At 44.5% G+C, this 16,011-nt stretch overlaps 1 protein-coding gene across 1 annotated transcript in view; it reads right to left on the bottom strand.

The window, feature by feature from the left end:
- Nucleotides 1-16,011, bottom strand: part of ATRNL1 (attractin like 1) — a 313,371-nt gene that overhangs the window by 177,540 nt on the left and 119,820 nt on the right. The window contains exons 17-19 of the mRNA XM_072130772.1: nt 13,138-13,326; nt 8,475-8,693; nt 7,428-7,565 (exon numbers count right to left, since the gene is read on the bottom strand). Of these exons, the coding sequence (XP_071986873.1) occupies nt 7,428-7,565; nt 8,475-8,693; nt 13,138-13,326 (546 nt within the window). The remainder of the gene's footprint in view (nt 1-7,427; nt 7,566-8,474; nt 8,694-13,137; nt 13,327-16,011) is intronic.

Here is a 16,011-nt window from a genome sequence, read left to right as displayed (position 1 = left end):
TATAGTCTTGTACATAGGGGGCAGTATTATAGTAGTTATATTCTTGTACATAGGGGGCAGTATTATAGTAGTTATATTCCTGTACATAGGGGGCAGTATTATAGTAGTTATAGTCTTGTACATAGGGGGCAGTATTATAGTAGTTATATTCTTGTACATAGGGGGCAGTATTATAGTAGTTATATTCTTGTACATAGGGGGCAGTATTATAGTAGTTATATTCTCGTACATAGGGGGCAGTATGATAGTAGTTATAATCCTGTACATAGGGGGCAGTATTATAGTAGTTATATTCCTGTACATAGGGGCAGTATTATAGTAGTTATATTCCTGTACATAGGGGGCAGTATTATAGTAGTTATATTCTTGTACAAAGGGGGCAGTATTATAGCAGTTATATTCTTGTACATTATAGTAGTTATATTCCTGTACATAGGGGGCAGTATTATAGTAGTTATATTCTTGAACATAGGAGGTAGTATTATAGTAGTTATAGTCTTGTACATAGGGGGCAGTATTATAGTAGTTCTATTACTGTACATAGGGGGCAGTATTATAGTAGTTATATTCTTGTACATAGGGGGCAGTATTATAGTAGTTATATTCTTGTACATAGGGGGCTGTATTATAGTAGTTATAGTCTTGTACATAGGGGGCAGTATTATAGTAGTTATATTCTTGTACATAGGTGGTAGTATTATATTAGTTATATTCTTGTACATAGGGGGCAGTATTATAGTAGTTATATTCTTGTACATAGGGGGCAGTATTATAGTAGTTATATTCTTGTACATAGGGGGCAGTATTATAGTAGTTATATTCTTGTACATAGGGGGCAGTATTATAGTAGTTCTATTCTTGTACATAGGGGACAGTATTATAGCAGTTATATTCTTGTACATAGGGGCAGTATTATAGTAGTTATATTCTTGTACATAGGGGGCAGTATTATAGTAGTTATATTCTTGTACATAGGGGGCAGTATTATAGTAGTTATATTCTTATACATAGGGGGCAGTGTTATAGTAGTTATATTCCTGTACATAGGGGCAGTAGTATAGTAGTTATATTCTTGTACATAGGGGGCAGTATTATAGTAGTTATATTCTTGTACATAGGGGCAGTATCATAGTAGTTATATTCTTGTACATAGGGGGCAGTATTATAGTAGTTATAATCCTGTACATAGGGGGCAGTTTTATAGTAGTTATATTCTTGTACATAGGGGGCAGTATTATAGTAGTTATATTCTTGTACATAGGGGGCAGTATTATAGTAGTTCTATTCTTGTACATAGGGGACAGTATTATAGCAGTTATATTCTTGTACATAGGGGGCAGTATTATAGTAGTTATATTCTTGTACATAGGGGGCAGTATTATAGTAGTTATATTCTTATACATAGGGAGCAGTGTTATAGTAGTTATATTCTTGTACATAGGGGTCAGTATTATAGTAGTTATATTCTTGTACATAGTGGGCAGTATTATAGTAGTTATATTCTTGTACATAGGGGCAGTATTATAGTAGTTATATTCCTGTACATAGGGGTCAGTATTATAGTAGTTATATTCTTGTACATAGTGGGCAGTATTATAGTAGTTCTATCCTTGTACATAGGAGGGCAGTATTATAGTAGTTATATTCTTGTACATAGTGGGCAGTATTATAGTAGTTCTATCCTTGTACATAGGGGCAGTATTATAGTAGTTATATTCCTGTACATAGGGGGCAGTATTATAGTAGTTCTATCCTTGTACATAGGGGCAGTATTATAGTAGTTATATTCCTGTACATAGGGGGCAGTATTATAGTAGTTATATTCTTGTACATAGTGGGCAGTATTATAGTAGTTCTATCCTTGTACATAGGGGTCAGTATTATAGTAGTTATATTCTTGTACATAGTGGGCAGTATTATAGTAGTTCTATCCTTGTACATAGGGGCAGTATTATAGTAGTTATATTCCTGTACATAGGGGGCAGTATTATAGTAGTTATATTCTTGTACATAGGGGGCAGTATTATAGTAGTTATATTCTTGTACATAGTGGGCAGTATTATAGTAGTTCTATCCTTGTACATAGGGGCAGTATTATAGTAGTTATATTCCTGTACATAGGGGGCAGTATTATAGTAGTTATATTCTTGTACATAGGGGGCAGTATTATAGTAGTTCTATCCTTGTACATAGGAGGGCAGTATTATAGTAGTTATATTCTTGTACATAGGGGGCAGTATTATAGTAGTTATATTCTTGTACATGGAGCAGTATTATAGTAGTTATATTCTTGTACATGGAGCAGTATTATAGTAGTTATATTCTTGTACATGGAGCAGTATTATAGTAGACTGCAAGGTCGCTCTTGTTGTAAGTGATGCGTTGAAGTCAATCCTGGGAGAATGTGCTGATTCCTGGGATTCTGTTGCCAGAGACAGATGTCTTGAGAGGTTTTCAGAGCGGTGAACATGTAGTGAGTGTTGCGCTGATCCTCGTATATTGATAAGTACAAGATGGGAAATCCCAATAATCCAATACTGCAGACTGCTGTGTACACACTCAATTAGAGCCGCTGCTGTCATGACAATGTACCCGCTGCCCATCACCATATTGACATGTACAGAGTTGATTAACGCAGGGGCAGAGGGCGATCGTTCCTTATCCCCCTGTATATACTGTGGGTTAATGTACTGACTATATACACAGTAGCTTTCGGAGAGATCTATAGCCTTACCCAGGAGTTAAGTTATCAGAGTTCCAGCTTTCCCAAGACCCTGATCCCACACCTCCCAAATAGCAACCTCCAATATGAGACTGATTCCCCACAGAGCTTACAATCTAATAATGGGGCTTGTAGTCATAGATGTCTTCAGGTTGTCTTAAGATTGGAAGTGACCTCCAGTCCTGGATCGCTAGTGGCAACAGCTCCACGGTCACAAGAGAAGAATATTACTTGATCTCATGGCATTTAAATTTATCTGTACACAGAATTAACATCATGAACAACAACTAGTTTCCATCTCCTTAGTAGTTGCAGGGTCTCTGCTTAACTCCTTACATGAAGCTACTACTGCGTTTACATTTCAACATATGAGTAAAGACCATGATCTGCAACAAACCCTCAGCTGTGAGCAGCATTTGCTCAGGGGAAGTTCTGAGACTCAGTGGAAGCAATCAGAGTGTTACAATGTATCAGAGTGTTTAGCTCATAGAGCATTGTCTAATCCTGATACAATTGTATCTACTTCTGAGCAGAGAGATTGCTGCAGGTGTATCCAGTCTGGGCAACGCTCTGTGAGCTTCACATGTCTCAGTCTCTTCTAAGACTTATAAGCTCTTTGCTTGACTGGATACAATTGTATCCAATTCTCCGCTCAGATTTTGTTGGTTGGTTTGGGTGTTTTATGCATTTGCTGAGGCTCGAAGTGCAATGTCTGCCCTGAGTGTAACTTGTTCCGGTCGCGTTGCGTTCATAGCACGGGGATAGCAGGGGGCAGGCCTCGGCTAAATGCAAGACACCAGGGGCCTAGTTACCCAACACATTGGTTTTCGTGGCCGAGGCCCGCCCCCTGTGCGCTAGCGTCGCAATATCAATGCAACGCGAGCAAACGTGTGATTGTGGCCTCATCAAGGAAGGATCTAGGTAGAACTGTATGAAGAACAGACAATGCTCTGTAATCTAGACTCTGCATATCTCTCTCTATTTTGCTACAATGTATCAGTCAGTAGTCCAGACTGTGTCGGTCACATCTAACCTGGATCCAAATGTAACAGCAGAGAGTGGGACTAGCTATGTAATGGGTTAACGCCTCAATGTAACCAGGAGTATTAACATTCACTGACGGCAAGTAGAGATACGACAAATGTGAGGAATTAGAGCAGAAAATCCGTCAGAAAGCTGTGAATACTAAGATATAAGAGCAGCCGTCCGCCGGATACCAGATACTGATAGTGTAAGAGCTGTGTCCTGGGGCGGCGCGGCCCCTGCGGGGGGGTGTATGTATTGGCAGGGCGTGGGGATTGATTCAGGCCATTACTGCCGGGCACATAATTTAGCGGAGGTGACAGGAGAGCTTATTCTGTGAGTTCTGTAATGTTTCCCTACAGAATAACAACCAGAGCCATAGATCACGGTGACAGCGCCGCCGCAGCAAGCACCGACCCTCTGCCAGCTCCACACAATACCGGCACCGCCGCCACCACACATTATTTACAGCGCCATAAAGGGAAGAAGGGCTTCGTCTGTCAATAGGAAGAAATAGAAGACCTCTGCTTCCTGTGATCTCAATATTGTATCAATGAGGGGCGGGTGATGCAGAGGGTCGGGGGTCCCCACTGTGCAGAGGGTCGGGGGTCCCCACTGTGCAGAGTCAGATACAATCTACAGGAAGCAGAACATGGGAAAGGGAAAAAAATCTATTCTACTGTTTCAATCTGCAGTCACCAAGAATAATACTGGAGTATACAGCAGGGTCTCTGTATATATATACACTAGCCATAGCTCCCTGTGCTGCCCAGGATAGTAAATAACTGCTCTTAGCTATAGTAAAATAGAATGGGTTACCTCACATCTTACCTCACACATAAGGCCGGCAGCACACGTGGCGTTTTGAACGCGTTTTTGGGCCGTTTTTAAGAAGTCCGTTAAAAAATGCATCCGTTTTTTAATTAAGACAATTGATAAAACCGGTCAAAAACAGATGCGTTTTCAAAAAACGCTTGCATTTTTTTAGGGACTGCTTAAAAAGGGCCCAAAAACGGGTTTAAAACGCCATGTGTGCCGCCAGCCTAAGATGTCTTCTATTCATTGCCTATAGTAACCAATCAGAGCTCAGAGCTCATATTAATGACCTGTGGCATAACAGCAACCAATCACAGCTCAGCTTCCACCTGCCACAGCAGCAGCAAACAATGGCTCCTGTATATGGTGGGTAATAAGTGTATTTTGGAAAGCGCAGGGTGAAATTTTTGACTCAAAACCTTGTCAGTGACGTTCCTTGAGTCACAGAGAGAAGATGTGCAAAATTTGGTGATGGTAAACGCGATGGTGCAGATTCCTTTAGCGGACACACATGCACATGAAATGTGCATTTTACCCAAGGAAAAGCTGAGTAGAAGGCAGACCTGGGAAAGTTGGGTCCGTCTGATAAGTTTAATTATCATCCAGCTGGAAGTCCTGCTTATGTACCTGGTGCAGACTTCCCACATTGGCTTCACTCTGGGGAAGAGACCGGCCATGCCAAAGGCCTTTGGTGCCGAGGCAGTTGTGAACTGACATACTGTGAGTTTTTGGGGTGCCTGGCAGTAGGCCTGGTCCTGGTGAGGTAGGGAACCTCCATATATAGTTGGTGCCAGGGAGGCTTAGGCTTATTTTGCTGTTTTATTTATTTTGTATTTTTGCCGAATAAAACTGGCTGCGGTCAGTGGTATCCAAATCCCACAGTGTGGACAGTGAATTTACTGTTGTTCTGGTGTATCGTACCCGTCTACCCCAGGAGACGGTGATCCCGAGTCTAATCCATTACAATATATAAACACACAATAGAGGGGGTGCGGCAGGACATCTCTATCTATATATACACTAGAGGGGGTGTGGCAGGACATCTGTATCTATATATACACTAGAGGGGGGTGCGGCAGGACATCGGTATCTCTATATACACTAGAGGGGGGTGCGGCAGGACATCGGTATCTCTATATACACTAGAGGGGGGTGCGGCAGGACATCGGTATCTCTATAAACACTAGAGGGGGGTGCGGCAGGACATCGGTATCTCTATATACACTAGGGGGGATGCAACAGTGTGTCTGTGTATGTGTAAATACGTGTATATATATATATATATATATATATATATATATATATACACTCACCGGCCACTTTATTAGGTATACCTGTCCAACTGCTCGTTAACACTTAATTTCTAATCAGCCAATCACATGGTGGCAACTCAGTGCATTTAGGCATGTAGACATGGTCAAGACAATCTCCTACAGTTCAAACCGAGCATCAGTATGGGGAAGAAAGGTGATTTGAGGCCTTTGAACGTGGCATGGTTGTTGGTGCCAGAAGGGCTGGTCTGAGTATTTCAGAAACTGCTGATCTACCGGGATTTTCACGCACAACCATCTCTAGGGTTTACAGAGAATGGTCCGAAAAAGAAAAAACATCCAGTGAGCGGCAGTTCTGTGGGCGGAAATCAGGAGGAGAATGGGCAGACTGGTTCGAGCTGATAGAAAGGCAACAGTGACTCAAATCGCCACCCGTTACATCCAAGGTAGGCAGAAGAGCATCTCTGAACGCACAGTACGTCGAACTTTGAGGCAGATGGGCTACAGCAGCAGAAGACCACACCGGGTGACACTCCTCTCAGCTAAGAACAGGAATCTGAGGCTACAATTTGCATAAGCTCATCGAAATTGGACAGTAGAAGATTGGAAAAACGTTGCCTGGTCTGATGAGTCTCGATTTCTGCTGCGACATTCGGATGGTAGGGTCAGAATTTGGCGTCAACAACATGAAAGCATGGATCCATCCTGCCTTGTATCAACGGTTCAGGCTGGTGGTGGTGGTGTCATGGTGGGGGGAATATTTTCTTGGCACTCTTTGGGCCCCTTGGTACAACGCCACAGCCTACCTGAGTATTGTTGCTGACCATGTCCATCCCTTTATGAGCACAATGTACCCTGTAACATCTGATGGCTACTTTCAGCAGGATAATGCGCCATGTCATAAAGCTGGAATCATCTCAGACTAGTTTCTTGAACATGACAATGAGGTCACTGGACTCAAATGGCCTCCACAGTCACCAGATCTCAATCCAATAGAGCATCTTTGGGATGTGGTGGAACGGGAGATTCGCATCATGGATGTGCAGCCGACAAATCTGCGGCAACTGTGTGATGCCATCATGTCAATATGGACCAAAATCTCTGAGGAGCTTCCAGCACCTTGTTGTATCTATGCCACGAAGAATTGAGGCAGTTCTGAAGGCAAAAGGGGGTCCAACCCGTTACTAGCATGGTGTACCTAATAAAGTGGCCGGTGAGTGTATATTGTGTATATGTATTATATACACACACTGATGTAAAAAATCAGAAAAGGCTCACCTGCACCAGTTTAGAAAAATTTGGGTGCTTAACCTCCGGATTTGTTAAATCCTTCCATATATAAGTCAAAAAATAGTGGCACACCAAAATCAGTGAAAAAAAGTAATTACTTTACACCAAGAGTGCTATGTTTCAGCTCCTATACCAGGAGCCTTTCTCAAGGCTTGAGCTGAAACGTAGCACTCTTGGTGTAAAGTAATTACTTTTTTTCACTGATTTTGGTGTGCCACTATTTTTTGACTTGTATATACACTGATATGATAAATTTCATATCTGCTGGGTACAGTAGCACTGCTGTATCTCAGGGTGTCACTTACCTTCGCACTCGCCCCCGTTGGTGGGGTTCCCGTGGTACCCCGGCATGCAGGTCTCGCACTGCTTCCCTGTGGTCAGGTTCTTGCACTGCTCACACACGTTATTATTGATACAAGTGCTGTGCCCATTACACTGACACGCTGCAGGGGAAAGATACGGCGTTACCATGGGGTACAGTATACATGGGGGGCATCTCACAGGAGTTTTATATTATTATTATACAGGAGTGTTATAATACAGGGGTGGGGGCATTATGCAAGAGTGTTATAATACAGGGGGACATCATACAGGAGTGTAATATGGGGGACAGGTGGTGGCGATGGTTAAGTAGGGGCAGGGTTATGGTACAGGCAGGTGGTGGTGGTGGCAGAGTTATTGTACAGTGGGAGAAGGTGAGGGCAGGATTATGGTACAGGCAGGTGATGGGGGTGGGGTTATGGTACAGGCAGGTGATGGGGGTGGGGTTATGGTACAGGCAGGTGATGGGGGTGCGGTTATGGTACAGGCAGGTGAAGGGGGTGGGGTTATGGTACGGGCAGGTGAAGGGGGTGGGGTTATGGTATCGGCAGGTGATGGGGTGGGGTAGGGTACAGGCAGGTAAAGTGGGTGGGGTTATGGTACAGGCAGGTAAAGTGGGTGGGGTTATGGTACGGGCAGGTGAAGGGGTGGGGTTATGGTACGGGTAGGTGATGGGGTGGTGTTATGGTACGGGCAGGTGATGGGGGTGAGGTTATGGTACAGACAGGTGATGGGGTTGGGGTTATGGTACGGGCAGGTGAAGGGGGTGGGGTTATGGTATCGGCAGGTGATGGGGGTGGGGTTATGGTACGGGCAGGTGAAGGGGGTGGGGTTATGGTATCGGCAGGTGATTGGGGTGGGGTAGGGTACAGGCAGGTAAAGTGGGTGGTGTTATGGTACGGGCAGGTGATGGGGGTGAGGTTATGGTACAGACAGGTGATGGGGTGGGGTTAAGGTAAGGGGAGGAACCACTTAGTCAATGACCTCTATGTAGGAAGTATTTATCCAGTGAACAGCAGCCTCCTCCTTACCTGGGCAGTGGATGAAGGACCATTCATAGTTCTTGTCCCGAGGACACAGCCCAGTATCCAGAACCATCTCACTAGACTGCTTCCCCTGAGGCTTCACGGGGCCCCGAGAGGAACCTTCTATACAACTGCCCTTCCCCGTGTTACTGGGGTCATTACACCAACCACAGCCAGGGTGCTCCAGGCACTGAGCGCAGGTCCGGAAACCAGAACAGTTCTGAGCTGTAGAGAGAGAGAACACGGGTCACTAACCACAGAACACGCAGAGATTATATACAACCAGCAACAGGAGGATTAAACAATCACAGATCATATTACACTGTAGTGTCTTATTGTATAGTATATGGACCACATGATCTGTACAGCGCTGCAGAATATGATGGCGCTAAATAAAGATTTAATATAATTATTATTACATTCATCTTTAAATGGGAAGTATAATGATAATAATCTTTATTCATAAAGCACCATCAAATTCCAATTCCAGTCCATTGGGCAGTATTATAGTAGTTATATTCTTGTACATAGGGGGCAGTATTATAGTAGTTATATTCTTGTACATAGGGGGCAGTATTATAGCAGTTATATATTCTTGTACATAGGGGGCAGTATTATAGTAGTTATATTCTTGTACATAGGGGGCAGTATTATAGTAGTTATATTCCTGTACATAGGGAGCAGTATTATAGTAGTTATATTCTTGTACATAGGGGGCAGTATTATAGTAGTTATATTCTTGTACATAGGGGGCAGTATTATAGCAGTTATATTCTTGTACATAGGGGGCAGTATTATAGTAGTTATATTCTTGTACATAGGAGGCAGTATTATAGTAGTTATATTCTTGTACATAGGGGGCAGTATTATAGTAGTTATATTCCTGTACATAGGGGGCAGTATTCTAGTAGTTATATTCTTGTACATAGGGGGCAGTATTATAGTAGTTATATTCTTGTACATAGGGGGCAGTATTATAGTAGTTATATTCTTGTACATAGGGGGCAGTATTATAGTAGTTATATTCCTGTACATAGGGGGCAGTATTCTAGTAGTTATATTCTTGTACATAGGGGGCAGTATTATAGTAGTTATATTCTTGTACATAGGGGGCAGTATTATAGTAGTTATATTCTTGTACATAGGGGGCAGTATTATAGTAGTTATATTCCTGTACATAGGGGGCAGTATTATAGTAGTTATATTCTTGTACATAGGGAGCAGTATTATAGTAGTTATATTCTTGTACATAGGGGGCAGTATTATAGCAGTTATATTCTTGTACATAGGGGGCAGTATTATAGTAGTTATATTCTTGTACATAGGAGGCAGTATTATAGTAGTTATATTCTTGTACATAGGGGGCAGTATTATAGCAGTTATATTCTTGTACATAGGGGGCAGTATTATAGTAGTTATATTCTTGTACATAGGGGGCAGTATTATAGTAGTTATATTCCTGTACATAGGGGGCAGTATTATAGTAGTTATATTCTTGTACATAGGGGGCAGTATTATAGTAGTTATATTCCTGTACATAGGGGGCAGTATTATAGTAGTTATATTCTTGTACATAGGGAGCAGTATTATAGTAGTTATATTCTTGTACATAGGGAGCAGTATTATAGTAGTTATATTCTTGTACATAGGGGGCAGTATTATAGTAGTTATATTCTTGTACATAGGGAGCAGTATTATAGTAGTTATATTCTTGTACATAGGGGGCAGTATTATAGTAGTTATATTCTTGTACATAGGGGGCAGTATTATAGTAGTTATATTCTTGTACATAGGGGGCAGTATTATAGTAGTTATATTCTTGTACATAGGGGGCAGTATTATAGTAGTTATATTCTTGTACATGGGGAGCAGTATTATAGTAGTTATATTCTTGTACATGGGGGGCAGTATTATAGTAGTTATATTCTTGTACATAGGGGGCAGTATTATAGTAGTTATATTCTTGTACATAGGGGGCAGTATTATAGTAGTTATATTCTTGTACATAAGGTGCAGTATTATAGTAGTTATATTCTTGTACATAGGGGGCAGTATTATAGTAGTTATATTCTTGTACATAGGGGGCAGTATTATAGTAGTTATATTCTTGTACATAGGGGGCAGTATTATAGTAGTTATATTCTTGTACATGGGGAGCAGTATTATAGTAGTTATATTCTTGTACATGGGGGGCAGTATTATAGTAGTTATATTCTTGTACATAGGGGGCAGTATTATAGTAGTTATATTCTTGTACATAGGGGGCAGTATTATAGCAGTTATATTCTTGTACATAGGGGGCAGTATTATAGTAGTTATATTCGTGTACATAGGGGGCAGTATTATAGTAGTTATATTCTTGTACATAGGGGGCAGTATTATAGTAGTTATATTCTTGTACATAGGGGGCAGTATTATAGTAGTTATATTCTTATACATAGGGGGCAGTATTATAGTAGTTATATTCTTCTACATTGGGGGCAGTATTATAGTAGATATATCCCTGTACATAGGGAGCAGTATTATAGTAGTTATATTCTTGTACATAGGGGGCAGTATTATAGTAGTTATATTCTTGTACATAGGGGCAGTACTGTAGTAGTTATATTCTTGTACATAGGGGGCAGTATTATAGTAGTTATATCCCTGTACATAGGGGGCAGTATTATAGTAGTTATATCCCTGTACATAGAGGGCAGTATTATAGCAGTTATATCCCTGTACATAGGGGGCAGTATTATATTAGTTATATCCCTGTACATAGAGGGCAGTATTATAGTAGTTATATCCCTGTACATAGAGGGCAGTATTATAGTAGTTATATTCTTGTACATAGGGGGCAGTATTATAGTAGTTATATTCTTGTACATAGGGGGCAGTATTATAGTAGTTATATTCTTGTACATAGGGGGCAGTATTATAGTAGTTATATTCTTGTACATTGGTGGTAGTATTATAGTAGTTATATTCCTGTACATAGGGGGCAGTATTATAGTAGTTATATTCTTGTACATAGGGGGCAGTATTATAGTAGTTATATTCTTGTACATAGGGGGGCAGTATTATAGTAGTTATATTCTTGTACATAGGGGGCAGTATTATAGTAATTATATTCTTGTACATAGGAGCAGTATTATAGTAGTTATATTCTTGTACATAGGGGGCAGTATTATAGTAGTTATATTCTTGTACATAGGGGGCAGTATTATAGTAGTTATATTCCTGTACATAGGGGGCAGTATTATAGTAGTTATATTCTTGTACATAGGGGGCAGTATTATAGTAGTTAATCTATATTTTTGCACATAGGGGGCAGTATTATAGTAATTATATGCTATATACTTAGTTATACTTCTAATAAGTGTAGAAGTAGAAAGAATTGGACGGCACTCACCCAAATCCTGTGGCATAAAAAATTCTTCTTTATTGAAAAGATCGGGACATCACAAACAGGTTACAGCGGGGAGGGAGTGATGCATGGTGCTCAGAGAGAGGCCTCTCTCTGAGCACCATGCATCACTCCCTCCCCGCTGTAACCTGTTTGTGATGTCCCGATCTTTTCAATAAAGAAGAATTTTTTATGCCACAGGATTTGGGTGAGTGCCGTCCAATTCTTTCTACTTCTACACAATAGTTTTATCTATTACTTTTTTCTGGAATATTGGCACCACAGTCATCCTGAATATCGAGCACTAACCCGGTGGTTCCGTGCCTAGGTCGCCAGTGGACTGTATATACTAAGTGGTGGATGGAGGTGCCGCAACCGGCTGTTTCTCTTGCCTGAGTAAGTGAATACTTCTAATAAGGTTGTGATGACATTACGTTGGTGTGATAACAGTTTGGGATTTTCCTCCCCACATAACCTGCTCTTCTAAGCTTAGGTGCAGTATTATGGATATTACTGATGCTTCGCCCTTTAAGTTTCCAAGTACATAACGAGTGTCCATAAAACGCAGTAAATCTCAGTGCGGCATGGTATAGTGAATGGTGCGGTATAATCTCATTACCCTCCGCTGCGCTCACTCTATTTTGTTTCTCTGTCCTTAAACTTATGGAAATTATTTCGTATCCGGACAAAGGGAAAAAAAATCTACAATCTTGGAACGTACGGCGCCTCGCCATTGCCGGAAAATTCTATTAGGTTTATTGAATAAAAATGTACATTTTTTATCAGACGGCGCAGGATGGGAAGTGAGTGGCGGCGTGTCAGTGTCATGGCGGTATTACATTGTGTGTATGTAGCCGATACAATGGAGGACACCCGCTATTAACCTGCGGATAAGATGAGGTGTGAGGTTATCTGGAAGTTTCCGCTGCCCCTCTACCCTGGTCTGCAGAAATGTCACCCCCTCCCCCGTCCTCTATCGCCACCGCCTTACATAAAGCAGTTTAAACGTCTTTTTTATTCGCTTCTAATTTCATTTATTTCCTGCCACCAAATGTCGCCCGCTCCTGCCAGCAGACTCCGCTCTCACATTTATTTGCAGTCTCTTTTATATCAATTTCCCATCTGTCTCCAATCACTCCGGTCATGAGCGGCGGCGGAGGGACGGACAGTGCTGGCGGATAATGTAGGATCTGGGGCCGTGGGGGAGGGGGGCACCGGCACTTTGCTCCATTCACATCCAGAGCTGCATTCACAATTCAGATAGATATACAGGATACTCACGGGAGCAGGTGTTGGTTTGCCACTCCAGGCATTGTCCGTAGGGGAAGGAGATGATGTAGGCGTTGGAGTCCACACATCGCTTGGTGTTGCTGCACCACATACACTCCATGCCGTTGCTGGTGCAGTTGGTGCAGGAGGAGCGCAGGGAGCAGGGCACCTTACACGGCCGTGCGTTCTGGTTGGGGCTGACTGTAGGAATAAGATGGGGGTTAGACTGTCAGAGCCCCTCCATACATCACACACAACCCCCCTTCCAATAACCTGACACAGTGTAACAAAAACTAAATTTTAGCTTTAACTGATAACTTTTTCCATTCACTGACAGCAAGCAGAGATGATGAAGCTGCTAGAGAAAGTCCACAGACCCTTCTATCACAAAATCCGTTATTTCCAGAAGATTGGACGTCGGCCCTTTAAGATATATATGATATTGTATAATGTATACACATATATTACAATTAAAAGGGGGGGCCCCCGAGGCTTAGGCCGGACCCCCGGGCAGAATAATTCCATCACATCCCTGTACATTAGCTCGGCATTACAGCATGAGAGCGCGGGTGGAGGGGCGACCTTGACTACTCTCATTAGCTAATGGACCAGAGGCGGGAGATCTCCTGGAGTCACTCAGTTATTACTATACATGGACATAGTGAGGGGGGACCGCATCATAATCATCCACCATGATGGGAGGTGCCCACATGTACTTACCCTATGGCCACCCACCCCTCTACACATATAGTTACTGACTATAATGATGGGGGAGTCAGTGGTCTTATACATGTCTATAACTATATCATTCCAGTTCTGGTGGTTGTGCCTCCTCCTGATGGGGGTGTAGGGTGTAGCTGTACTTAGTCTTCCTTGCCCGGTGTCCTTACGGTGGGGGTGACATTTCTGGCTGTACCTCCAGTTCTGAGGACGCGTCCAGACGCTGTCATCAGAGTGCGCTTTATTCTTTGCTTTAGAAGCCACGAAAAGTCAGTCTTGTAGATGCGAGCAAGTTACGGGCTTGTACCAGATTTAATAATGCCCAGAGGGACCCAAATATTACAGAAGGTGAGTGACCCCGGAGGAGGCGGGACAGAAACCGCCACAAGACGACGATTTACAGCAAGAAGAAGCTGAAGCCGCTCATTACACATCAAATACACCCAGCACGGCTCTCCAGAGCCCCAGTGTGGACAGGGGAGCCCGCACCAATATGGGGGAGCCGCAACGTGTACAGGGGAGCCCGCACCAATATGGGGGAGCCGCAACGTGTACAGGGGAGCCCGCACCAATATGGGGGAGCCGCAACGTGTACAGGGGAGCCAGCACCAATATGGGGGAGCCGCAACGTGTACAGGGGAGCCCGCACCAATATGGGGGAGCCGCAACGTGTACAGGGGAGCCAGCACCAATATGGGGGAGCCGCAACGTGTACAGGGGAGCCCGCACCAATATGGGGGAGCCGCAACGTGTACAGGGGAGCCCGCACCAATATGGGGGAGCCGCAACATGTACAGGGGAGCCCGCACCAATATGGGGGAGCTGCAACGTGTACAGGGGAGCCAGCACCAATATGGGGGAGCCGCAACGTGTACAGGGGAGCCAGCACCAATATGGGGGAGCCGCAACGTGTACAGGGGAGCCAGCACCAATATAGGGGAGCCGCAACGTGTACAGGGGAGCCCGCACCGATATGGGGGAGCCGCAACGTGTACAGGGGAGCCCGCAGTAATATGGGGGAGCCGCAACGTGTACAGGGGAGCCAGCACCAATATGGGGGAGCCGCAACGTGTACAGGGGAGCCCGCACTAATATGGGGGAGCCGCAACATGTACAGGGGAGCCCGCACTAATATGGGGGAGCAGCAACGTGTACAGGGGAGCCCGCACCAATATGGGGGAGCCGCAACGTGTACAGGGGAGACCGCACCAATATAAGGGGGAGCCGCAACGTGTACAGGGGAGCCCGCACCGATATGGGGGAGCCGCAACGTGTACAGGGGAGCCCGCACTAATATGGGGGAGCCGCAACGTGTACAGGGGAGCCAGCACCAATATGGGGGAGCCGCAACGTGTACAGGGGAGCCCGCACCAATATGGGGGAGCTGCAACGTGTATAGGGGAGACCGCACTGATATGGGGGAGCCGCAACGTGTACAGGGGAGCCCGCACTAATATGGGGGAGCCGCAACATGTACAGGGGAGCCCACACTAATATGGGGGAGCCGCAACGTGTACAGGGGAGACCGCACCAATATGGGGGAGCCGCAACGATATAAGGGGGAGCTGCAACGTGTACAGGGGAGCCCGCACCAATATGGGGGAGCCGCAACGTGTACAGGGGAGCCCGCACTAGTATGGGGGAGCCGCAACATGTACAGGGGAGCCCGCACTAATATGGGGGAGCCGCAACGTGTACAGGGGAGCCCGCACCAATATGGGGGAGCTGCAACGTGTACAGGGGAGACCGCACTGATATGGGGGAGCCGCAACGTGTACAGGGGAGACCGCACCGATATATGGGGGAGCCGCAACGTGTACAGGGGAGCCCGCACCAATATGGGGGAGCCGCAACGTGTACAGGGGAGCCCGCACCAATATGGGGGAGCTGCAACGTGTACAGGGGAGACCGCAATGATATGGGGGAGCCGCAACGTGTACAGGGGAGACCGCACCGATATATGGGGGAGCCGCAACGTGTACAGGGGAGCCCACACCAATATGGGGGAGCCGCAACGTGTACAGGGGAGACCGCACCGATATGGGGGAGCCGCAACGTGTACAGGGGAGCCCGCACTAATATGGGGGAGCCGCAACGTGTACAGGGGAGCCCGCACTAATATGGGGGAGCCGCAACATGTACAGGGGAGCCCACACTAATATGGGG

This window comes from Engystomops pustulosus, chromosome 11, assembly GCF_040894005.1.
Source record: "Engystomops pustulosus chromosome 11, aEngPut4.maternal, whole genome shotgun sequence".
NCBI lineage: Eukaryota > Metazoa > Chordata > Amphibia > Anura > Leptodactylidae > Engystomops > Engystomops pustulosus.
The sequence above is the reverse complement of the archived record's forward strand: the minus strand, read 5'-3'. Positions and strand labels throughout refer to the sequence as shown.